The 26,867-nt window shown below is 43.2% G+C and overlaps 2 protein-coding genes and 1 long non-coding RNA gene across 8 annotated transcripts in view; 1 reads left to right on the forward strand and 2 right to left on the reverse strand.

Annotated features, from left to right (window-relative positions):
• Nucleotides 1-26,867, forward strand: part of DPYSL2 (dihydropyrimidinase like 2) — an 87,845-nt gene that overhangs the window by 31,437 nt on the left and 29,541 nt on the right. For all 4 annotated transcript variants that reach the window (XM_081171669.1, XM_081171670.1, XM_081171671.1 and 1 more), the window contains exons 2-3: nt 6,939-7,027; nt 10,356-10,540. In XM_081171669.1, coding sequence (XP_081027795.1) covers nt 6,939-7,027; nt 10,356-10,540 — 274 coding nt within the window. The remainder of the gene's footprint in view (nt 1-6,938; nt 7,028-10,355; nt 10,541-26,867) is intronic.
• Nucleotides 1-26,867, reverse strand: part of LOC308574215 (uncharacterized protein) — a 97,928-nt gene that overhangs the window by 10,996 nt on the left and 60,065 nt on the right. The gene's annotated exons all lie outside the window — the stretch shown is intronic.
• On the reverse strand, nt 12,998-17,076 carry LOC308574260. 2 transcript variants are annotated; one of them, XR_014002401.1, is made up of 3 exons: nt 16,780-17,075; nt 13,196-13,436; nt 12,998-13,154 (listed from the first exon to the last, which is right to left on the reverse strand). It is a non-coding gene; the product is annotated as an uncharacterized lncRNA (long non-coding RNA). The 2 variants fall into 2 exon arrangements; XR_014002402.1 differs by lacking the exon at nt 12,998-13,154 and having other exon boundaries at nt 13,319-13,436; nt 16,780-17,076.

Raw genomic sequence — 26,867 nt, forward strand, 5'->3', positions numbered from 1 at the left:
AGATTTAGCTCAAACACCTGAAGGGCTTTCACACAGAAAAGGCCAATGGCATCTTTGCTGCCCCAGAAGGTAGGACAAACAAGATCATATGGGCCTATATGACGTGAGATTTCAGTTTAACATTTTGGAGGAATGGTAAATCATTTATGGGGTGGGGAATGGACTGTCCCTCCCAGAAGGCCTTCAAGCAGAAACTGGGCAATTTGCTATGCTCTAAGTTTGGACTGCCTGTTAATGGCCTACTAGGCCGTCTTCTCCAAATGCCAAAGAAGGCCCTCTCCAATTCCTATGATTCTCACTCATAACAACATAAGAAGAGTCAATCTTGGTGAGTTTCATAGGCACCTGTTTGTGGGTCATTGTGCCTTAGAAAACCAGATGTAGATTATTCCAGGGAGTGAACGTCTCATGCTGCTGAGCAGTGATGACGACAGGTCTTTTTTGGCAAAAGTGTTGGGAATCCAAGTTTAATGTATAAGAGGTTGCCACCACAGAACATTTCAGATGTCTACTTTGACTTGCGGACGCATTTTGCGCTTAAAGATTCTCCATTTGCGAGCACTTCCAAAAGTCTGGGTGCCATTTTTTTGCACCTGGGTGACACTCAAGAATTACTAAAATGTATGTGCTTTGAAACCACGAAGTATATGTTAAGGATAGACAATATGTTAAGGAATTTAACAATGAAGAGTAGAGTGTTTTGAAAACTGAAGTAAAGGTAAAGGGACCCCTGACCATTGGGTCCAGTCGCAGCCGACTCTGGGGTTGCGGCGCTCGTCTCGCTTAATTGGCCGAGGGAGCCGGCGTACAGCTTCTGGGTCATGTGGCTAGCATGACTGAAAACTGAAGTATGGTACCAATATTTTTATTGTAAACACCAAATTAAGCATGAATTAAGAATTTCTGCTAAAAATTTGATATTAGCAATGTTTCACTTATGTGAAATGTGTATTAATTCGTGCTTATCAAATTAATAAATAAAAAGTGTTGCCAGCCCCTCCCCCCGGTGGCGACTAGACATTCTGTTTTGGTGCCCACAACCCAGGTCCCAGAAGCCATTTGGTTCCTAGCTTTTCTACCCCAGTTTCTAACACTGGTTTCAGAGCAAGTTACAGTGCAAAGTTGAAGATGGATTCAAATGTGTGTGTCTGAGGCCCTATCTGCACTGTAATAGGGGCTGAGGTGGTGCTTGAATATGTGTTCCCTACTCCCCTGACAAAGCTACGGTTCTGAGAGTGGTTTAACGATCCCTCTTCCCAGGTAACTGGGAATTGTAGCTCTGTGTGGGGAATAGGGATCTCCTAACAACTCTCAACACCCTTGATAAACTACAGTTCTCAGGATTCTTGGGGGGAAACCATGATGGTTTAAAGTGGTGAGATACTGCTTTAAATGCATAGTGCAGATGGGGCCTGAATCTCTGCTGAAAAGAGACCTATGGCCTCTTGCATTTTGTGCCATGCATCTTGCATTTTCCACCTGCTCCCATCTGCAGCAAGAGTAACCTGCGTCCCTCCGGATGATGCTCTATGGTGTTCTTGGCAAATACAGCCCACTATCTACAGTGGTGGTCCACAGATGTGGTACTCCCTCCCTGTGAATATTGCGTGTGTCTCTGAGTGTCTTTTCAGGGCCAGTTAAAGGCTTGCTTCTGCCCCTCCCCCAGGCCTTTGGCACATAGTGTTAATGATACCCACAAACTTCTGCCAGTGGTATTTTTATGGTTTTAACAATGATTTCCGATTGTTTTGATGTTGTGGAATGATGATTGAAGGGCAAGAGATAAGAAAAATGATTGGATAATTACATAAGGTGGACCGTCGCTAGTCATGTGACTCTTGACCACAAGATTGCCACTGTGCTGAGAGGATGGAGGAAGAGGTCCCAGTTTGATTGGAATAAGGCATGTGATTTCTTGCTCATGTGACTGGTTGTGAAAACTTGCTTTAAAGTAGAGTAAGGTTTTTACAGCCTCTGGCGTATCAATTTTTATGTTGTTGTTCCTAGCCTAAAACCATAGGCTGGGGGGTATGATTAGGCCAATGCCAAGGAATTGGGTTTACTCCTTGTAGTTGATCCTACCACTCTGGCTACCGATTGCAGCAGATCCCACCTAAATATTCTCTGTATAACCACCATGGGTTATCTTTTGGTTTTCGTGTGAGAGTAAACCTAGATCCTTGGAGACTCAGGCAGAAGTTGAGCAAATAATAAAATATTTATTTTACAGAAAAAAATTGATAAAATATAGGATGTGTCAGCTGATAAAGGTCTTTCAGGAAACAGTTAACTTATTAATCATTATACTAAACCAAGTAGGTGTTACAGGCTTCTAAACAGGGTAGTAAACGCACAGTTGATTAATTCAGTTATTACTCCTCATTTAAATGTTACAGGTTTCTAGACTAGATGATAAATGCTCAGCTTATTTCCAGTTATTTTGCTTCAGTTTTTAACTTTGTTGTGTAGCTGTTGCAGCTTAATACATTGGTTCTTAAACAAGGTGGCACTTTCTGTCAGTTCCCAACCTTTTCTCAATCCCACTCCTGAGGTACTTCCAACAGTATAACAGACTCAGTGGATCACTACACTGGTTTGGGAGTCTTTTCTTTCTAGAAGATCTCTCTCCTCCTGACTGACACGGGACCCAAGGAGACAGTATCCTCACATCTTCTACTTCTCTAACTCAGCCCTCAAGTTAACTCCCGTCTAAATACTCTCCCAAGACAGTATTTTTCTATCTAAGGTCAGAGGCTTCCTTCTCTGGCTACAGATAATTTCCTCAGAGTGGATGTTGCACGCATAGATCCGAACCAACTCTCCTCCTCTTCCTCTTGCTCTCTCTTCAGCCTACCCTATCTGAACCCTCCCTCAGAAACGGCTCCTTTTAATTTTCTCTCCCAAAGTGCTGGTCCACCTCCCTCTGACCAGCTGTCTTGGTAGCAGTCGGAGAGATGCTCCAGCCTCTGGTGGAATTCCAAGGCACTGCATCACCAGACTCTGGTCTGGCTCAGCTGTCTGTCACACTCCTCTTCTAATATCTCTTGGAAGCATAGCTCATTGTCAGGCGGCCAGCTTCCATAGAGGCAGCTTATACTGTTTCTCTGTTAGGGATAGACAGTTTCTTTGGTAAGACTAAAGACTGGACATGGGGGGGGGGGCGTCTAAGAACTGAAGAAGATCCTGCTGGATCCAGCCAGGGGCCCATTTGGGCCAGCATCCTGCTCCCCCAGTGGCCAGCCAGGTGGCTATGGGAAGCCCACCATCAGGACGGGAGCACAACACTTTCCCTGCTTGTGATTCCCAGCGACTGGTATTGAGAGGCATGCTGCCTCCAATAGTGGAGCTAGAACATCTGCAAAAACCTTGCATTCTCTCAAAGCTGCAATTCCATGTGTGCTTCTTGAGCCTAAGCCTTTAAAACTGAAGTGGAAAAATGTTTTATTTTATGTACTTATTCAACAAAATGTATATACTGCTTTACTGTAAAAAGGAACAAAGCAAACCTTTAGAACGACAGCACAACTTCCCAGTAAACATGCATAGGTTCGGATTGTAATAGTTGCTTGAACCTTGCACATGAGCATTTATTTTAACCAGCCTGCTTTGTGTTTCTGTCCGCTTGATCTCCTGTTGTGCAGCTATTAGTTTCTCAGCAAAGACAATTCATCTGCACGGTTGCTTCTTTCTTCCTTTAAAAGCAGTTGAGTGTAGTCTCTTCATTTTTAAGATGCTGGGAGCAATTAATGGCCACAACGTTTCTTGCACATTAGTATGCTGTTTTGTTTTGGGGATCCATTATTAGAGATGCTAAATCAAAGGGACTGGATCACACTTTCCCAGCCTGGTGCTCACCAGTAGTTTTAGACTGCAGCTGCTATCATCCTTGATGGGGTTTTTAAATAACAATTTTTAATTAGTTTTTAATTACAGTCCAATAATAGCCTCATTATAACAATACCAACTTATAATACAATTATTAATACCAACCATTCAAGTAGCAAATTATATAATTTAGTTAAAGTGGCCCCCCGCATGCTAGATTTGATGAGTTCATAATTTTCTTTATTTCTGCATTCCAAAATCTTATTTGTTTCAAGTACATTCCAGTCATAATAATCCGTTATACAGCAACTGCAATATTAATAACTTCCATTCCTGTTGACACATTAAATTATTTATAAAACTTTAAGTGAGGAACTCAAACTATATCCTTGTTCTTCCTGTGTGTGGCAATTATTCTGTCCATGGTGTTTCGTCCTGTCCTTGTAAGATGTTATGCCTTTCTTTCCCCCAATTGTTGCTATTATCCATCATCTCATTGTTATTCCAGAAATTTCTCCATCGCTCCATCTTGTGCTTCATTGTTTTGCACCGAGAACTTTTAACAACAGCTGCAAAAGTCGCTCTGTCCCAGTAAATAAACTGTTGCCACCATTTATACCCTCAGCCTAGGAAAAAGAGTGGTCTGTCAGACTGCAGATGACTCAGTAAAGAACCTTATCAGTTCCTTGGCAGATCACAGACTCCTTTCATCCTTCCTTCCAGCTGAAGATATATCTTTCCAATTAAATTAACTTCCAAGTCCTCTTAGCGTTACTCTGTTCACTTCGTAGATGGGGGATGGGGAAGAGTCAGCTCTAAGTTTCCATCACACACCTTTTGTAAAATAGAGCTTCCCTCCCAAAATAGAGAAACCTTAGGCTTGCCTCCCCCTCCCACCGTCTTTTGCACCGAATGAAGTCTTATCTCAAATTCCAACCTTGAGGTCCTTGCAGTTGGTTTGTTCCGCAGTTTGTGATCTCATCTCTTCCAGTACCTTATTCCAATGAAGCTGTAATTAACTGGAGAACCTCGGCTTCTTAATGGCGGCATTGGAGGGTTTTTGTTAGGCGAAGTGCTTTTAAATTCAGTGCCTCCCTCCCCCCCCCCCACATTCCATGCAGGAGCGAGAGCCAGGTACCCAGAGGAACTGGGAGCGAAGCCAGTTCCCCCCATCCTTGGGGGGAATTTGCAAGGGTGATTTACCCTCAGTCATCCTTGTTTTTCCTTCGCCTACGATCTCCTGCTGTTGTGGGGCTGCCTCCATTAAGGCAAAGTGGAACCGGATGGTTGGCTGTGGTGACTGGTAGGGATGGGTGACATATTGATAAAACGTCCAAAATTGTTTGGAAGTCCACACCATGATAATGGTTTCATAATATTTGACATGGTGATATCTTGCAAATCACAATGTGTGTGTGTGTATGTGTGTGCTACGCAACTTTTACTGTCCCTGGCCATCGGGCATGCTAGCTGGGGCTGATAAGAGTTGGGAGTCCAGCAGGGGTGGAGGAATTGGAAGTTCTGACAACCGGGCAGGGAAGGTGACCCATTTCTGCATGCACTGTTTGAAGTTGTGGCCAAGTGATTGCCAGTCCCTGCAAACTCTTTTATTTGGTTTCCCTGATTGGGTTTCCCTGATAAATTTGATTCCATTCACATTTAAAGGTGAATCTACCTAATTTGCACTTTCTGAAACAATGTGCACACTGAAACATAGTCATCCATCAAAATTGGCATTTTCCCACATTTTGCAATTCAATTTTCTAGCCCAGGAATGAGTACAAAAATGCATACACTGGGGGAAAGTGTGCATAAAAATGCATATTTGTGTGTGTGTAGAAAAGTGCATCCTATTATGGGAAATTGCTTTGCAAAAATGTCTGTATTAGGCAAAATTGCATTAAAATGTGTCTGCCTGGCTAAAATAGCACTACAATGCTGATGAGTTTTCATGGATATTCTTTTTATTAAAAAAAACTGTAAACTGACATGGAAATGTGGTGAACTGCACTTAAGACTGAAAAAAGGAGAAAATCAGGTGGTATCTACACACATATAAAAACAGTTCTGAAAATGCTTTTTAAAAGCATTTTTAAAAACACATTGAATTTTCCATAAGGCTCACCATTGCCACCTAGTGTCACATTGTATATTGCACATAAAACACACTAAACGGTTTATTTGCAGCTGTATAGTCCTCAGAAAAATCAAAACTGACAGGTTCCACCATTCCTACTCACACTTGAAATAGATGGGCGTGGCTTGAGCGAAACAGCCTCAAAAGACATAAGGGGAGGCCTGTGAACCGGTGGTTCACCGTGATGATCTGGAGGCTCACATGCTCGCCATCTACAGTGGACAGGATGCAAATAAACATGTCTTCCTTAACACACTGGTTTCAGTGTGGGGTGTGCTGGCTTCAATACTAGTGCAGGATAAACACTTCTGTTTCTATTATTAAAACATTTTGATCTGGTTGAAATGTTGTCTCTCTGGCTTTCTGCTTCCCTGTCCCTCCCTTCTCCTGCTTAACTTGTGACTGTAGATGTGTTTTCATTGGACTTTACAGTAGCTGCATAGGAGGGGAGAAAATATCTCCTGAATTGAAACCTTTCTAGCCCTGAGCTGAAAGGACTTGTTTGTGTTGGAAATCCCATGGCAACAGACTTTTGGTCAGTTTCCTTACTTGCCGTTGACTCAGTACAAACCCAAGTGAAGTAACCTCTATGGTGTCTTTAGGCAGCTAAGCTTGCAGCTAAATTAAAAATAAGGCTTTTTGGAAAGCCATTAATATTCCTCATCTAAAGCATGTCACTCTGCAGTAGCCAAATCTTGGAAAGACTTTAATTGGTGGTGGATGCTGCTTAATAAACAGATATACAAACTCTGTCTGTGCAACCTAATTTTTACTGCTTTTCAGTTGTCACATTGACGAAAGGTTCTGTGGCTCTGAAGCATCATTTCATCTTTCCAGTTGAAAGTCTTGTAGCTGACTTGTTTATATGAAACAGCCTTTGAATAATTCAAAGAGAGATCCTGCCGCAGCTTTTTAATCTGGCACTGTACACTTGTCTTCCCATAATTAAGTATTGTTTGATGTCTCTTTGTTTCAGAGTGATCGTCTTTTGATCAAGGGTGGTAAAATTGTTAATGATGACCAGTCTTTCTATGCAGACATTTACATGGAAGATGGCTTGATAAAGTAAGTATCCAGTAATATTTTTTTTGGAGTGGGGTTGCATATCAGAAATGTAAAATCTCATAAAAGAAATCACAGAGGACAACTCAGCAAGGCTTTTGTGTTTTTGTTTTTAAAACCTTAGCTGATGATCGTAGGTAGGTTTATGTTGGGAGAGTCATTTGTTAGATAATTGGGTTCTGAACCATATAATGCTTTAAAGGTCAAAACTGGCAGCTTTTTGGGGTTGTCTAAAAACTGGGCATAGGGTTCCATTCTCATAAGAAGCTACCTAAGAACCATCTTGCCTTTAGGGAAATAGAGAGAGAGAGAGAAAAGGTATAACACCTTGGAGAGCTGCCCAGTATCTGACTCTTGGTGTTCTAGCTGAGGTGGCCTCTCTCCCAACATTTCTCTCTCATTTGAGGACATTTCTTACTTTGTTTTATTTCTTTACCATATTCTTGAATGGTGACCCACCTTGGATTAAGCTGTAGCCTGGTGGTAGGTCCTGATCCATCAGCTGAAGATCAGCACTCTAGAGCAGCCTTCATTCAACCTTGAGTTGTTGGGATACAACCCCATTGTCCTCAGCCAGCATGTGCAAAGGTTGGGGGTAGTGGAGTCTGCAGTTCACTGGAGTCTGGGGACCAGGGGTTGGGGAAGGTTTCTTTAGGATCTTGGGCAGAGCGTTTCCCATCACTTGTTCCCAGAACTCCTTTAATTTGTCCTTCTCCAACCTGGTGCCAGAGAGTGTGGTTGTTCTGTCTGGGGCTGATGGGAATTGTTCTCAACATATGTGGAGGCACCAAGTTGCAGGAAGGCTTCTTTAATTGGAGATGCTAGCAACTGTGCCCCTGAAGGACCAGGTGCGCAGCCTGGGAGTCATTTTGGACTCACAGCTGTCCATGGAGGCACAGGTTAACTCTGTGTCCAGGGCAGCTGTTTACCAGCTCCATCTGGTACATGGGCTGAGACCCTATCTGCCCACAGACTGTCTCGCCAGAGTGGTGCATGCTCTGGTTATCTCCCGCTTGGACTACTGCAATGCACTCTACGTGGGGCTACCTTTGAAGGTGACTCAGAAACTACAACTAATCCAGAATGCGGCAGCTAGACTGGTGACTGGGAGCGGCCGCCGAGACCATATAACACCGGTCTTGAAAGACCTGCATTGGCTCCCAGTACGTTTCCGAGCACAATTCAAAGTGTTGGTGCTGACCTTTAAAGCCCTAAATGGCCTCGGTCCAGTATACCTGAAGGAGCGTCTCCACCCCCATCATTCTGCCCGGACGCTGAGGTCCAGCGCCGAGGGCCTTCTGGCGGTTCCCTCATTGCGAGAAGCAAAGCTACAGGGAACCAGGCAGAGGGCCTTCTCGGTAGTGGCGCCCGCCCTGTGGAACGCCCTTCCAGCAGATGTCAAAGCGATAAACAACTACCTGACATTCAGGAGACATCTTAAGGCAGCCCTGTTCAGGGAAGTTTTTAACGTGTGATATTTTATTGTATTTTTGGTTTTTATGGAAGCCGCCCAGAGTGGCTGGGGAGGCCCAGCCAGATGGGCGGGGTATAAATAATAAATTATTATTATTATAACTGAATCTGAAAGCATTTGCTGTGTTTTTGGGTGTTTCACCCTCTCCTAAGCATTTTTGGCTTCAGTGTCCACATAATAATAATAATAATAATAATAATAATAATAATAATAATAATTTTGTTCTCTAGTGTTATCTGCAAACTCATCCCCTAATTGACAGTAGCTTTGCCTACTTTAGTTTCTGAGCTATAGGTTGTCAGTGGAACAAGCTTTTTAGGCTACAGTCTGGTCACACTTACATTAAGCTCAGTGGGACTTCCTTGTGAGTAAGCATGCATAGGATGGCAGTGTTGCAGTAGGGCTGGGAGCCCTATCTCAAATCCATTGGATCCAGTAGGGTGATTCTGACAATGTCGGATCCAGGTTTTAAGCGAGTTTCTTCCAGCACATACTTTCTGACATAATAAAAACATGTTCCAGACTTCCTTGGAATAAAATTTTCTTTGCGTAGGAGAAAGGAGGGAACATGGATACACATCTTGGCTACATGTTCAACACATCTGTTCTTTTACTCAGAATTTAAAGTAAGAGTAGTGAGTGACAGACATGTAATTATATTATCTCTCTCTCACACACAAACAACAACAACTTTAAAATACAGTGGTGCCCCACAAGACGAATGCCTCGCAAGATGGAAAACCCGCTAGACGAAAGGGTTTTCCGTTTTTGAGCTGCTTTGCAAGACCATTTTCCCTATGGGCTTGCTTTGCAAGACGAAAACGTCTTGCAAGTGTTCCGATTTTTTTTCGCTTTCCCCCCTTTTTCTAATCTGCTAAGCCGCTAATAGCCTTTTAGCCGCTAATCCTTTAATAGCCGCTAAACCGCTAATCCGCTAAGCCGCTAATAGGGTTGCTTCGCAAGACGAAAAAACGGCTAGACGAAGAGACTCGCAGAACGGATTAATTTCGTCTTGCGAGGCACCACTGTATGAGCAGGTTTAATATGCTTCTTGGATGAAGAGACCTGAAAGGTTTCAAGTCAGTTTCAGAAAGTTCTAAGTTTCTCCTATATCCGGGGTCCTGGGGGCCACATGACATCCTAGGGAACCTTTCAGAGACCACATGACAGTGGTGGGTGGGGCCAGAGGAAAAAGTGGGTGGGGCAAAGAATGTGATTGCTATATTTGTACTGCAGGCTACATTCTAATTACAGTATGCTAAGTGAGAGGCTCCTGCGCACGCACATTTCTCTGATCTCAACCAAAGCAAACAAAACACATTATTCAACTGCAACTATTATTTCTTAGATTTATTAGTCACTTTGTTACCAAGGCCTTCATGTGGCTTACTTTTTTTGTCCTTTTGAGGAACAGATGTGTATTAAACTTGGTTTTTCTAGAATTTAGATCCCACAGAGCTTCAATAATACTGTATACCATGTTGCAACTCCTATCATTTATAGAAAAGCAAACACAACCTCTCTTGGTTTTGTGTAGCCACGAATGCAAACATTCCTGTTGGGCGATGAGAATGATGGCAAAGCAGAGGTGGAAAAAAAGAATCTGATTATATACCACATTTTTCTGTGGAGATGAAGTTGATGTCTCAAGTCTGCTCCTGTTCATGTTACAGCACAGAAGTTGCATTGCTGGAAAGTTCTCAAAATATGATTGGAGGGACACCTGGTGAAAATGTATTAGTTATTGAATTTATTGAATACCACCCTATACCTGGAGGTCTAAAGGCAGCATATGCTTGACTCTGTCCATGTGGTTATGACATTTTGTATGACTCTGCACAAATGGTCTCTTCTCAGACAAATTGGAGAGAACCTGATTGTGCCAGGGGGAGTGAAAACCATTGAGGCTCATGGACGGATGGTGATCCCTGGAGGAATTGATGTCCACACTCGCTTCCAGATGCCTGAGCAGGGGATGACCTCTTCTGATGACTTCTTCCAAGGAACAAAAGCAGCCCTGGCTGGAGGCACCACTATGATCAGTAAGATCTTGCTCTCTATCAAATATAAATGTAATAGGCTTAACACCAATACTTGTACAGTGGTACCTCGGGTTACAGATGCATCAGGTTACAGATGCTTCAGGTTACAGACTCCGCTAACCCAGAAATACAGTCATATCTCGGGTTACAGCCGCTACAGATTGCAGACGGCCAAAACCTGGAAGTACTGGAACAGGTTACTTCCGGGTTTCGGCGGTCGCTCATGCACAGAAGCGCTAAATCGTGCTTTGCGTATGCACAGAAGCACTTAATCGCCAGGCGCAGGTTGCGAACGCTGTGGGTTGCGAATGTGCATCCCACACTGATCACGTTCGCAACCTGAGTGTCCACTGTAGTACCTCGGGTTAAGGACTTTGCTTCAGGATGAGAACAGAAATCATGTGGCGGCGGCAGGAGGCCCCATTAGCTGAAGTGGTACCTCAGGTTAAGAACAGTTTCAGCTCAAGAACAGCCCTCCAGAACGAATTAAGTTCTTAACCCGAGGTACCACTGTAATAAGAGAGAGAGAACACAAGCTGGTTCCAGGACAAATGAGGAAAAGGCTCTGGTTGAAACAAACTACAAATATCAATAAAGGGGTGTGACCAATGGAAACTGGGCATGAAATTGATTTTATAGTGTAAAAAAGGTTACCAACAGAAAATGCTCCAAGACTCTGCTCAAGTTCACATTGAGCTTGATAGCCCTCATGGCCAGTGGTCAGGGATTGTATTTATATTGTGATTTTATGTTGTAACCGCCCTGAGGCCTGATGATGATGATGATGATGATAATTAATTAATAATAAAAAGGAGTTCTAGTCCTACAGCAACTGACAGGTGACAGTTTCTCTTGCACATTTTACTGGGAAGTCATCAGAGAACTTTATTTGCAGATTCAGGTTGTGTTTGCAGTCACTTTTACTTAGGGGGAAGATTACAGAGCATCCATTGAAGAAGAGGCAGCTCTGTCATTTGCAGAATTTCCTTATGGGAAACCTGTGATTTTGCTGAGCAGAGAACAGCCACACTTAGGGCAGACTTTACAAACCTTTCAAGTCAAGTAAAAATTTATTGGTTAACCCAATGCATGTCAGAGCCAAACATTTCAAGTGAGACTGATATTATTCACTGTTCCTAAGCCACCTTCCATGGCTCTTCAACTCCAGGTCTATAAAAAGTTCCAAGGAATGCCCAGGAAGGGGCAGAAGTAACACTCTGCTCCCTCCAACCTTGCCACAGATTATTTCCCTAACTTCCAAGGGGGTCACTGGCTGTCAGTGCCAGACCCAAGACACTATGCTGCCATAGGTATGAATGGAAAGAGCTTGAGTTGAAAGTGACTGTACCAATGTGAGCAGCTGTTCCAGTGCATATTTACACTGGAAGATGAAGTGAGACTGCAGAGTGAGACTGCTGTTCATGACCCCAGATATCAAAGTACCCACTAGCCACACCGCTAGCAGCTGCTAATTCAGCGTTAATTGGAAGGCATTAATTAGAAGGGGCTGTATGTGCGTGACCTCTTCCTCACAAACAGGACCTCGGTTTGACCCAGATGTACTGATTTGCAGCATCCACTTGCCTTTGCAATTAGAGACGATCAGAGCCTATACATTTTGTTTTGTATCTCTGGTTCTACAGAATACTAGAACGTTATTCATTTGAAATGAAAATTTGGGGATAATACTTTGGGGGTTGGCGGTGGGGTCTGGCACCCTTGTACACCCCCTGATGCCCATGTGTCCCACTTATTAATTTAGAAACAATCTAAAATTCGACAGTGGAATTTGCAGTGTTCGACAGTGGAATTTGCTGCCAAGGAGTGTGGTGGAGTCTCCTTCTCTGGAGGTCTTTAAGCAGAGGCTTGACAACCATATCTCAGGAGTGCTCTGATGGTGTTTCCTGCTTGGCAGGGGGTTGGACTCGATGGCCCTTGTGGTCTCTTCCAACTCTATGATTCTATGATTCTAAAATACTCTCAATAGTAACACAGATAAAATCATCACAAAATTTAAAATAACTATACATAACTAAATTATATGCCTGGGTAGACTTGCTGGGGGACAGGTTTTGTACTCCCCCCCACCCCATACACATTTGCTGTGTCAAGAAGGGAAAGGCAGCTGGGGTGTGTGTGGGGCTCAGTCATGTGAGCCTCACTGTAGCCAGACATCGTACGTACTAGGTAGAGTCAATATGGTGCCCTTCAGATGTTGCTCAAGTACAACTGCCACCATCCCTGATCATTGACCATGATTGCTGGGGTAGATGGAGGTGGTAGTCCAGCGACACCACATTGCATACCCCTGGCCTATAAAGAGACCCCTCCAGGTTCCTAGGTCTTCAGCCTGATATATATGAGTCTTTACTCATATTTTCATGCTTTTCCTCCAGACCTGAAACGGGGATCAACCATTTGGTACACTGACAACTAAGCAACTGTTTGCTCACAATGATCAGCTTTTAGCTTGCAGATGGCCAATGCGGTGTCCTCTGCCCGTCGCTGAACTACGGCTCCTATCAACCCTGAACAATGCTTGCTGTGGCTGATGGGATTTGTAGTCCAAGCGCTGCAGGGCGAGACCCCTGTTTTGGCTGCTGGCTTTTGATGCCTTAATAGGAACACAGGAGACCTCCTTGTACCAGGCCTGACTACTTGCCCATTTACTGTAGGTTCCTTTTAGTCCCTGATGTTACTATTTGTGGGCTTCCAAGCACCTGTGCCTCTGGACACAATATAGGGGGGGGGGAATGTAATGTGAGACAGAAGCTGGTAGACAGTTGGATTTCTCTAGCAGATTCAGAGGTGTGATCCATAAGTTGACACTTTGCACATGGTGATACTTATGACTTCCAGGTACGCAGAGATTCAAAAGACTCCACCTTTGAAAAATCTGGGGAAACAAAATCAATTGCGTTTCCTTTGGTTACTTGCAAAATATCATAAGATATGTATTTCTGCAGAGTTTGGAATGAATCAGGAATACTGGGCAAAGAGACACAGATTTGCAGATTTCCCTTCCCTTTTCTGTTTTATACTTTGCTCCATCACAGTACATAAAATATAGCTCTGTTTTAATGAATCTTAAAATTGTTACAATCCTAATTTAATTCCAGTGTTAAATAAAAATTTATTTAGTTTACATTATTTGAGGGGTGTGTGTATATATAGGCATGAATTAGAATCTTTTATTTTTCCTGTGGAAACTTAAATCTGACTTCCCAATACATAATAATTTAATTGATTGTAATAAGACCTATAAAGTTCTACAAGGAATATTAAAATTATCACTAAAAACAATTAAGAACAATTAAAGATAATTTTAATTATTAATTATTAATAAAAAGGATTAAAACATGTCAACATTTATGTGTCTGCAGAGGCTAGCCTGAACAAAAATGTTTTAAGAAGGTGCTGAAAAGAGTACTTCCCCCTTATCCCCATTTCAGCGGCTCAGGGGAGGCTTTGGAGCAGCCGGCAGCTGCGCTCCTGGGCTACTTCCGTGGGGGAGCGGCGTATGGTCCTGAATACAGTGGTGCCCCGCAAGATGAATGCCTCGCAAGACGGAAAACCCGCTAGACGAAAGGGTTTTCCGTTTTGGAGGTGCTTCACAAAACAAATTTCCTATGGGCTTGCTTCGCAAGACGAAAATGTCTTGCGAGTTCCTGCAGGGGTTTTCCCCTCCCCCCCTTTTCCCAAGCCGCTTATCAGCTGATCCGCTAAACCGCTTATCAGCTGATCTGCTAAGCCCGCTAAGCCGCTAATAGCGCTAATCCGCTAATGGGCTTGCTTCGCAAGACGAAAAAAACCGCAAGACGAAGAGACTCGCGGAACGGATTCTTTTTGTCTTGCGAGGCACCACTGTATAAGCCTTACTTTAACTTTTCACATTCAGAATTTGGAAAAAAAACTGTGGCTTATATTCGGGCCAATATAGTAAATGCTGTGTTTGATGCTGATCCTGGCCTTTTTTAAAAAAAATTTATTTAGGTCGATTTTTTGGTGTCCTATGGACATTGTCTTGAGTTAGTTGCTTTCCTACAAAATTCATAATAACTGCATGTTGTTCAAATGGGAAAGAATTGAAACTGGATACTCTTTTCACCTCTGGCACCAAAGTGTTTTTTTGGTCTGCCCTGACACACTTTAAAACATTAATTATTTAACTTAATTTAATTTACATTTGTATGTGTGTTATATAACCACATTTATTTTTTATTACCTGAGGGATGAAAACACTTTAATAATTGCACTTTTACTTATCTGAACTTGCAGAAGCATTTGTTTGCCAAAACTACGTGGAATAAAAAACAAAAAAAAGTCGGGCAGATGGATTGCATGCAGAGATATACTCCCTGCCCCACACCTTTTAGTATTGCTTTCTGGTAACTACCGTATTTTTCGCACCATAGGGCGCACCAGACCATAGGGCGCACCCAGTTTTTTTGGGGGGGGAATCAAGGAAAAAAATCTCCCCCCCCCCCAGCCCCAAAGAGCAGCGTACAGGCTGCACACAACCTCTCCCTGCCGGAGAGGTCCTATGGTGTGAAAAATGGCACAAGCCAAGGCAGCGAGCAGGATGGATCCCGCTCGCTGTTTTGGCTTCCCCTTTAGCCCCGTGCAGCCTCTCCCTCTCGGGAGACGCTGCACAGGGCTTTCCTGGCTTTACCGGGAGGTGAGGGGATTCCCTCACCTCTCCCAAAAGCCCGCAGAAGCCGCGCAACCCCTTTAAAGAGATGGCGGCTTCTCCTGGCTTTTCTGGGAGGTGGGGGAATTCCCCCACCTCCCGCAAAACCGGCAGAAGCCGTACGCACTTTAAAAGGGCTGAGCACACGGAGCTTGTGTGCGGCTCTTGGGGGCTTTTCCCGCCTGCCTCCCCTCTGCATTCGCTCCATAGGACGCACACACATTTTCCCTTGCTTTTTAGGAGGAAAAAAGTGTGTTCTGTGGTGCGAAAAATACGGTATATATTAAAAGGTAAAGGATTCCTGGATGGCTAAGTCCAGTCAAATTCGACTCATCTTGCTTTTCAGGCTGAGGGAGCCGGTGTTTTTCCGAAGACAGCTTTCTGGGTCATGCGGCCAGCATGACTAAACTGCTTCTGGCGCAACGAAGCACCATGACCGAACAACGGGAGCTCACCCTCTCACACGAATTCTTACCTTTCCCATATTTTGAAAAGCATGACTCAAGCCCTTAAGTTTAACATTGTCAAGAGGACTGGAAACAATTACAAATGAACAAAAAATAATTTATTAAACCCTGCTTCCAACATAATTTATTCATATGAACATATTAAGCCAACCTTGTAAATAAGCCCACAAATTCCTAGCCTGATTTCTTCTTTTTAACTACTTCAGCTAAGAAACTACGTCTTCTACCAGCCTGTTCAGTAGAAGACAAAGAAGGAGCACAGGAATCTGTCTTATACTAAGTCACACCATTGCTTCAACTAGTTTGGTCTTGTCTACACAGTGGGTGGCTCAGTGGTTTAGATCACAGAGCCTCTTGGGCTTGCCGATCAGAAGGTTGGCAGTTCGAATCTGCCTGACAGGGTGAGCTCCTGTTGCTCTGTCCCAGCTCCTGCCAACCTAGCTTTTCGAAAGCATACCAGCACGAGTAGATAAATAGGTACTGCTGCAGTATTTCCGTCTGCTCTGGTTTCCGTCACAGTGTCCCGTTGTGCCAGAAGCAGTTTAGTCCTGCTGGCTTCATGACCTGGAAAGCTGTGGACAAACTCCAGCTCCTTCACCTGAAGCGAGATGAGTGCCGCATCCCATAGTCGCCTTTGACTGGACTTAATCGTCCAGGGGTCCTTTACCTTTTATCTGTCTGCACTTACTGGTAGCAGCCTTCCAGATTTTAGACAGGACATTCCCAGTTTCATCTGCAGATTCCAGGAATTGAACCTGAGACCATCTGCATGCAAAGCAGGCTCTCTGCTACTGAGCTTGGCTCCTTCCCTCGGGTGTACCTAGGGGTTGGTTAGGTAGGCCCCCGCCAAGGGCGCAGTCCCTGGAGGGTGCAAAAATCACCCCTCTCCATTCTGGTTCAGAGTGGCTAGGGGGGGCGACACCAATACATCTTGTCAACTCTGCCTTCCCTAAAGGATCATAAGAGGCAGAGCTGAGATGTGGGCTTCCCTTTCAGAAAACAGCATAAAACAGTGAGCTGTTGGAAGAGGAATGTCCCTCTTTCGCCAGTCCACTCACTTGCATGTTCTTTTGTATACTCACCTACGTGGAATTCCTGCTCCTCTAAATCTGCCAGATGCACTGCTGAGTCAAATTATTGGTCCAGTTTTGCAGTGCCCCCTACTCTGATTGGCAGAGTCTCTCCACAGTCTCTGGTCATGGCTCTTTCCTAATCTCACTTGAGATGCTTTTAGCAAGAAATGCTGGCAACTAAACATGGGGCCTTCTAGATGCAAAGCATGTGCTGTGCGCGCCCTTCTCTCCCCCCCCCCCCAAGCTGACTCAGGTTTGTTCTGTCTGACTTCACAATAAGAATATATTGTATACCCTGTCATCTGTCATCATAATGAATGGAAATTATTGCTTTTATGGGATTAACTCATGCAAATTAGCTGTGACATTCCTGCTCATGGTAGTTCATTCATTGGAGATACATTTGTCAAAGTGGCTTATGCCGTAAGAGACCTGCTGATTTTAAGGTGTCCCAAAGATCTTTGGGTGCTGTTACACAGCAGTTTATTGTGGACTTGATGCTGCCCATGCATGCAGGTTTTGTGCGTCGTCCACACAACATCACCACATATTATTTTCCTGTTTTATTAGTATTCATCATTTCCATGGAAAAGGTGTGCAGAGCAAAAATGTGTGGATTCTTTTCTTTCCGCAGTGGGCTAGTTTCTCCACCTGCTTTCCCTTTCTAGTGTCCAGGCAAGCAGGAGGCATTGCAGTTCAAGGTCACAATCCAGCCAGGCAAAAAATACTCAAAGAGGGTACAAAGTGGGACTAGTGAGGGATGTAGTTTGGGAGGCATGGGTGTGGCTGGCAAAGGTGTCTGGTCTAGTGAGATTCTTGAGGGCCAGAGCGAGAGAGGCCTGGTGGCCCCTGGGCCTCAGCTTCCACATCCGTGTTGTAGTGTTAAAGGCAAATATTGTATGTGTACTGTTACATGCCCAGTAGCCTTGTCTGAATCCTGAATAACGCCTCAGATATTCCTGCCACTTGCTGAAGAGTGTAGCCCCCATCTGTTTCCCTGTCCCCTTCTTACTCCATGACTCTTAAGTGCATTGTGATAACACAACCAACATGAAGCCCGGTTGTGCATTGTCTGCAGATGTGTCTGTGTGCTCCTGTAGCTGAAATGCCGCTTAAAAACCTTTCCAGTGCTATTTTCCTAGCTAAAGTAATTTTATGGATTGCTTTAATGTCGGGATTCTGCTGGGGCCCCTCCCCAGATGAAAGTACTGCTCAGCTGAGCCTGGGGGGGGGGGCTTGCCAATTAGCACAGAAGGAAACAGCTGCTTATGTTTTCACGTTGCATCAAGCTTTTTGCATCTGGTCATGTTGATAGGATTTATTATGCCTTCTTGCTTCTGTCCAGAAAGAAAGATTACTGAGGGTGGAAGCCTCTTTTTGAAAGGGGGATGGTGTAAACAAAGATTATGGTGTCATGTCAGGCCAGATAAGGCACTGCGTCGTCTTTCAACAGGTCCAAAACAGAATCTTGAGCTTGTTTGTCTTGCGGGATATTGTAGCAGGAGCAGAATCCCATGGATTTTGCAGTCCGTTGCCGAATCCAGTAACAGCTGGCATGGCAGGATAGGAAGGGCATTGGAAAATATATTCCCTCTGGCCAACAGGAGGTGGTACCACTGAGATTTGGTTTGAAATTAAATTGAGGGTTGAATGAATGAATTTTCATGAGCACCTTCTTGAAGAAATAGTACAAACTGAATAAATATTACAGTTGTACAAACTGTGGAACACAGATGTGGAAAAAATGAGAGAGAAACTGAAACTGACAGATTCATCCAGCCTTACTAGGACGTGTGCACCATGTCTGCCGCAAACGCTGTGAATATCCTTCCACAGCAGGCTTGCTGTTGAAATTATGTATATCTACGTTTGCAATCTATGCCTGTCTTAGACTGCAGGCCTTGGTGCAGATTTATTCTGGCCATTAAAAGAGATGAGTGTGATGTTGATGATGGTATGGCAGGTTGAACCCTCTCTTGGCTCATGGTACATTAAAAGGAGCAAAGTGGGAACACGGTTGCTTTTTATTCTAGTTGCACTGGCTTCCATACTGTCACTTAAGAGTGTGTGTGTGTGTGTGTGTGTGTGTGTGAGAGAGAGAGAGAGAGAGAGAGAGAGAGAGAGAGAATGTAGTTTTCCCTGTAGGTCCCCTTCTCCCAATCCTCCCGAACAGTGGAATTTGCAGATAGGGAAGGGAGAGAAGGAACACTTCAAGATCTAAACCAGTGATAGGCAACATGGTTCCCTTCAGATGTTGTTGAACTATAGTTTCTACCAACCCCACCCAACGTAGCTAATGGTCAGGGAAGATGGGAGTTGTAGCCTAGCAGCACCAGAAAGCTAAAAATGGGGTAGGGCCATAGCACAGTTGGTAGTGTTTAGGATGCAGAAAGTCTCACGTTCAGTTCCTGGCATCCTCAGGTGCGGCTGGGAATGTCTGCTGCCTGAAACCCAAAAAAGCAACTGCCAGCTTTCAGTGTTCCTAATGAGGCACCTGAGTTTTAAAGAAGAAAAGCACACCCATAAAATTGTATTTAATTGTGTGACTTGATTTCATAAGCAACTGCATTTGCCACGTTCATTATTCAAGCTACTGTATGGTCATTAACAGGGGCTAACAGGCTTGAATGAAATTGCCTTATGGGATGGCGAATTCTTTGCTTAGCTGAAGACTACAGAGTGCTAAAATGGCATTATTGCCAGCCTCTTTCCAACAGACGTATGTGGATGGCTGACCTAGATATTTCTCTCTTCCTTCTCCCCCTCCCCACATACTCTGAATATGACAAAAAGGATTTGGCATCTTTTCTAGGGAAGCAACCACTGTTAAGTGCTCTGTGCAATCACATTTTAATCTCAAAATGCCACAAAATGGCCCAGATCAATGCAAGCTTCTTTCATGCTGGAGGGTAAACAACATTCTGATGGACTTGATTCATCCTCTTCCCCTTTTGCCTTTAGGTTAGTATTGCTCTGTTCAAACTCACAACATTTATGTCTCTTTCTGGATGACCTCTGTACTTAGTTTGTAATAACAAAAGTGTGAGGATATAAGGTTGCCTGGAAATAATTTATCCTGGCATGCATATTACCGTATTTTTTGTTCTATAAGACACACTTTTCCCCCTGCAAAAATTAAGGGGAAATGTGTGTGCATCTCAAGGAGCGAATGCAGGCTCCATGGCTTTGTGTTGCTTTCACTGAAGCCTGGAGAGCGAGAGGGGTCAGTGTGCAGAGAGGGAGAGCTGCGCAGTGCCCCTTCAGCGAAGCGGGAGGAGAAAAAGAGCCCCTTCCGTTTCTCCTCCCGCTTTGCTTGTTCTCCTCCTCTAAAACTAGGTGCGTCTTATGGTTGGGTGCGTCTTATACAGCGAAAAATACGGAATTTGGGAGTGCTGTGGACTGAACCTGGGACATTCTGCATGCAAAGCGTATACTCTGCTGTTGTGTTATGGTCCCTCCCTAGAGGGATAAGCGTTGTGTTAGTTCAAGAACAAAATGGCAGAATTTGGAAGATCTACACAGATGGAACACAACTTCAAATTTCATAAGAAATTTGAGCTTTCCCAGGGGCAACACTGGGGCTTTGGAAAAATGTAATGAAAGAGTGCACTTCAGAAAATGAATGGTTGTTGCCTAGAGACAATGGTTCTTGGCAATGGTTCTTCCCAGTGCCTTTTGGGTCAACACAGCAGTGGTTGGTGAGCACATACTGTGGTTGCTAGGCACTCACAAAACACCCCCAAAACCATCAGAATAGGTGTTTAGGAGTTGCTCAGGGCTGCTCACTCACTACCCTCCATAGCATGAAAGCCAATTCTTGCTCCTTGTTTCCTTCAAGCATACTCATTCTTAAATTGGCTTAACTTTGATTCAGGGTTTAGTTGCCAGTTCATAGGAACATAGGAAGCTGCCTTAGACCACACCAGACCATCACCCAGGGTTGTCCACACTTGGTCAGCTGTGGCTCTCTAGGGCTTCAGAGCAGGGTCTCTTCCAATCAATACTTCCAGTGTAGGCAGCAAGAATGAATCTGTGTTTTCTCTGTATTCTGGGTATTTTTATCATTTCTGGGCATTTGGACAGATAAACTAATGGTTTCATTTTGGATGTACACTCTCCTATTGTTTAATGCTTTTGGATCCAGATCTTTTTATTCATTTTTTTATTTTGGAATTGATGTGGCAAATGAAATGCCAGTGGCTCTGTGCACAGCAGTCGTTTATATCCCTAGTGATCACCATTCTTAGACTAGCCTGCATCATCTGGCTCCCCGCTCACTTTCCTTTAAGCTCATCCATTTCGTTTTGGAAAGAGAGACTTATTCATTGGATCTAGCAGACAGAAAACAACATATAACATCATTTGTCTCCTTGGATTCATTTAGAATCAAGAAGTAAACAAGACATTGTTGCATTTGCAATTGGTTTAGCAGTTGTCTCCGAGTGGAATATCGCTCTTTTCCTAATCTGCATCTATTCCAAGTCAGTTACTTAAATATTTGATTTGCAAAGGATTTGTGAAACAGAAGGGAAGCTTTTGTTTTATTCTTAGCTTGGAAAGGAATTTTAGTTGCAAATGATTCCCAGGCTATGCACACACTTCCTTTTTTCTCTTCTTTTTTGTGGGTCAGTGGCGACAGAACGTTGGAGATCTTTTAACCATAGAAGTGGTGCTGTATCCATAGAAGTCATGCCTGCTCCCTGCTCCAAGCCTCTCCATCACATATTTCCCTTTGCAAACCTTAATCACAGTAAAGCATTACGTTGATTACCATCAAGGGAAGATTCCCAGCTGGGTATAATTGCTGTTTACAACTCAGCACTTTGTTCTGGCATCGTCTATCTCATTTCCTTCCTTTCCTCTTTCCCTCCATACTTCTTCCCTTGTGTGTTGTGTCACCGAAGCTAGCCATGGTTAACGCTAATTGGACTGTTTTAAAGCAGGTCTTGAGGCTGGTTAGCAAACCCTGGTTAAGAGGGAAGCTGGTTAGTAGGAACCACAGCAACTTATGATTGTGCTTTCTTCTGTTAGCCTGATTAAGCTAAGTGGCCTGGTTAACACATCAGTGGTAAGCCATGGTTTATGTAGCTTAACTGATTGGTTTGTATAGCCAACTAATTATGGTTTGTTTATGGTCTATGAACCAGAAGATGAAAACATTGTTTTAATTTGGCAAATGATTCTTTGCTTGAGTAAACAATGGTTTCTTGTTACCTATGACACCATTATCCTCATTTTTTTTGGTGCCGTATCCCCACATGCTTACCAGGCTACGGAGAAGAGAGGCAAGAAGAGTTAGAAAATGAAACCAACACTGAGCAGATAAATAAATAAATAGTGCTGTGGCTACTCATCTGTGAGACTGATTTCTGGCGTATTATTGTTTGTGAATTCAGCCACCATGTGCGCTCCATTTCTCAGCCTGGCCCTGATAGCCATTGTTAAGAGAATTCCAATGTTATATCTGTATTGTCACTATGAAACCGAGAAGAGGTTTCCCAGGACTTGGGCAATACTTTGCCTCCCAGTATTTGCCAGGTGCAAATAAAGTGTTCGTTCTATTTTATGAAAAGTAGCAGCGTATTTTAATAAAACAGTTAAACAAGCCACAGTAAGGAACCCATTGGGTGGGATGTCTCACTAAAGGACTCCTCGCCTCTTGAAAAATGCATGACTTTTGCTTTATTATTATTATAATAATTTATATACCGCCCTTCATCTGAATATCCCAGGGCGGTGTACAACATTAAAAACATAATTTACATAACATAATAAAAAAAGCAATAAAACAATCTCAGAAAATACTAATAGTAATAATACAGTCCTCTATATTTAAAGGGCATTGATTGTTTAATGGCCAAAGGCCTGGGGGAAGAGGAATGTGTTCTCCTAGTGCCTAAAGACATGTAATGATGCCACCAGGTGAGCCTCTCTGGAGAGACCATTCCACAGACGGGGAGCCACTGCAGAAAAGGCCTGTTCTCATGTTGTCACCCTCTGGACCTCTCATTGGGGGGGGCACATGAAGAGGGGCCTCAGATGACAAGCGCAGGGTTTGGGCCAGTCCGTATGGAGAGAGGCTGTCCTTAAGGTATTGAGGTCCTGAGCCATGTAGGGTATAGCAGATCCCACTGCTAACCCCAAAATGTTGCAGATCCCCCTGCTCCGGTTGCAAAATGCGGCAGAGCCCACCTATGTATACATTATATAACCACCCTGGGTTATCTTTGGGTTATTATGTGGAGGTAAACTTTTTCAATTGATATTTTATTGAAAAAAATTAAATTATAAAGCAATAAAGTGATACAAAAGATTTAAAAAAACTGTGTAAAGAAAACAAAACTCTGTAAGGGGGAAAAACATATGAATATTAACAAAAATACCCTAACCCATACATTCTTTTATAAATTTGATATTATTACACTAATACTAATGTAAATATTAATGGCCTACTACATTTTGTATAAATTCATTCCAAAATTGTCATATTTATCCAAGCAGTTGCAAGTGTTATCATATTATCAATCCACTGATTAAAGGAGATAATGTCTTTATTCTTCCAGTTCATCAATATCGTTCTCTTGGCTACCATTAGAGTGCATAAAATCCATTTTTGTTGTCCTGTTGTTAACTTCCATATAGTAGAAGAAGCAGCTTATACTCTTCTCTTGTCCCTCACTGGAAACTTCCTAAATCAGTGGTGTCAAGTGTGAGATGTGGTTTTAATAAAAGTCCCATCCCACAAAGTTTGCTGAGCACTGAGTATGCATATTCTGCAACAGCAACTCCAAATTCGTGTGTAGGGAGGAAGCTGGCCAGCTCCCACTGCTAACTCGTAATTACATTCTTAAATGAAATGGCTTACAAGAGGAAATTCACTTTGGTAGAGTTCCCACAATTTCATCACATGCAGGCAGACCTAATGCTGTTGAGGTTAAGTCACACTACTCAGATGTATTAGAACATACAAATGTTATTTAATATTTCACTTGGGAGGCAAAGATGTCCACTAAGAGTTTTTTGTGTATCCTTTTTTTTTAAGGATTTCTGTGTTATAAATGACTTTTGACTTATGATCAGCTCTTGCTCATTTGATTTTGTGTGCATAAAACAGTAAGCATTTTTATAGTGTGAGGAAAGTTTGATGCAACCTTTAAGCAAAGTTTCTAATTAAAACTAACACCCATTAACATGAAACAGTTTTCCTGCTGTTAAGTGTTGTTCCCTAACTCAAATAATGAAGGAAATTTCCTATATGCTTTTAATGATTAGCCAGACCTTTGTGTGTGTGAGCATAAAGTTTAGGGGAGCAGGGAAGAGAGAGCGTTCCCTATGTGCAGATAATTGTTATAGTGTCTATTAATAGTTATGCCAGGAAAAAGTGGCCGAATAAAGCACACACTGTTCATTTGCACAGCCAGGATGTTTTGTACACACACGCGTGCACAAAGATGGCAGTGCAGTATAATAGCAGGAAACGATAAAATGCTTCTTCCTTGCCTATTCCCTGCTCCCCAACTGTCCACAGTTGATTTCACTTTTTTATGCATGCAGAGCTTTTACTATCAAAGGGGAGGTTTTTGCTGCATAGGATGCTCTCATACTCTTTATTTATTTACTTCATATAATTTATACACTGCTTGATTGTAAAAACAAACCTCAAAGCAGCGTGCAAGAGGAATAAAAAATGAAATTGTCAGTTAAAACAGTTCAAAACAATGATTCTTTTTTAAAAAAGTTAAAATGGGTGATACACTTGAAAAAAGATTAACATACCGGTCAACATTCTGCATGTCTGTGTAGGCTTGTCTAGCAAAAAATGTTTTTAACAGGGTCCGAAAAGAGTACAACAAAGGTGTTTGCCTGATGTCAGCAGGCAGCAAGTTCAAAAGTATAGGTGCTGCCACACTAAAAAGATCAATTTCTTATGAATGCAGAATGGGCATTATATGGCATTTGTAACAGTGCCAGTTGTGCAGCTCAAAGCGGTCAAGTGGGCATATGTTACCTGAGGCAATATCTCAGGTACACCCCCAGACTATAGATAGTAGTAATTATCCATTTATCTATCTATCTATCTATCTATCTATCTATCTATCTATGGATGACTTTGCTGTTACACAATCCTGATGGAGCCCCATTCAAATAAAATAACTCCAATAGAGTGTCATTGTCCTGGGACCCACCAGGCGACTAAGCTTGGCTTCATCCAGGTCAGCTTGATTCCTTCTGTGCCAGGAGCAGATTGAGCCAATTCTAGCCAGTTGGTGTTGCAAATACACTAGAGTTGTTTGTCTTGATTGAGGGACTGCTAAACATTTTCTTTCAATAAGTGGCTTGATACTGGGGCACCCTTCACTTTTGATTGGCTCCTGCAGAACACGGTCCATCAGTAGAGTTGTCTGTCAGAGTAGTCACTATTTTGCACCTCAGAAATACCAGTGGCTATAACCCTGATTTTGGTGGAAAACATGTGTGATTCAGGAGATCTGTATGTTCTTCTTGTGTGCCCTATGCCTAAGAGACATCTTGTTCTTTTGCTCTGTAAGGCCCTACGTGCACTACACATTTATAGCTGTATCATACCGCTTTAAACAGCCACAACTTCCTGCAAAAATCCTGGGAACTCTAGTTAGTTAACGGTGCTGAGAGTTGTTAAAACATCCCCTTTTCTGCTCGGAGAGCTACAATTCCCAGAGTGTCCTGCCTCACAGGGAATTCTGGGATTTTTAGCTGGCAACGGCTGTAACTTTCAGAGGGTAAGAGCTGTTTGACGGTGGAAGGTGTCATTGGATGTTGGTTGGCTAGCAGAGATCTGTATTGCAGGGGCTTGGACTAGATGACCATGGGGAGCCTTCCAACTCTACAATTCTGTGATTGTAGATAGGTGCTGTATAAATGGTTAAAATCAGAGGTTTTCAACCCTTTTGAGTCCACAGCTCCCTTAACCAACTACATTCTTTCTGTGGCACCCCTGTGAGGCTCAGGAGCCCAGTTATATCACCTCTTGCCTGCAGAGCTGGCAGCCTCTCACCCTTTTCCGAACACCCTCCATTGTGGAGTGTTCCCTCAGCCTCCTCTCCTCTCCCCTCACCTTAGGAGTCCTATAAGCTGCCCCCCCCCTCAAAGAGAGATGCCTCCTCACACTGTCCCACAGGGGCCTAGGAAGCATCAATTGGCCAGCTCCAGAGGTACCAGGGTTGCTGCAAGAGAGAGGCAGAGACGCAAGGGGGCATTCAAGGAGGGGGGAAGGAAAGAGGGACAGAGGCTAGTGTTTTCTGCAGCATCCCAGGGTACCATGGCACACTGGTTGAAAACCACTAGGTTTAAATAAAAAAAACATAAATGAACATAAATGTTTTGAGGAAAACATAAAAGAACATAAATGTTTTGAGGAAAAGTTGGTCTTTCCTTTCAAATGTACCCATGTTTACCAATGTGGTGAACTTCCCATTATTTTCTGAACATTCTTGGTAGAATCATATTCTTGGCTTTTGACACTGTAAATTGTAGTGCCCTGTGGACTGTCCTTCTGAAAACTGGCTGCCCAGATAAATCTGTGAACATCCTTCAGCTCCTCCATGATAATATGACAGCAACAATCACAGGTAACAATGGCTCTCAAAGGGAACCATTCACAGTGGGATCTGGTATCAAACAGGTTTGTGTTATTGCCCCAACTCTATTATTATTTTCATTGCCATGATCCTACACTTTGTTGAAGGGAAACTCCCCACCGGAGTAGAAATAATATATCAAACAGCTCTTCAGTCTGAGCAGGCTGAAAGCAAAGAGTAAGGATTCTGTAACTTCCATCATAGAGCTTGAGTATGCTGATGACAACATAGTGTGCGCACACTCAGAGGATGACCTCCAAGCCATCCTTTGCAGAAGCTTACAAGAAGCTTGACCTATCACTCAACATCCAGAAAACCAAAGTGCTACACCAACAGGTACAAAATAATAATAATAATAATAATAATAATTTTTTATTTATACCCCGCCCTCCCCAGCCAAGGCCGGGCTCAGAGCGGCTTACAAGCAATAATAAAAACAAGATGAGTGATTATAACTTAAAAACAAAAATAAAATACAAC

Source organism: Podarcis bocagei (genome assembly GCF_964188305.1).
Source record: "Podarcis bocagei genome assembly, chromosome: 15".
Lineage (NCBI taxonomy): Eukaryota > Metazoa > Chordata > Lepidosauria > Squamata > Lacertidae > Podarcis > Podarcis bocagei.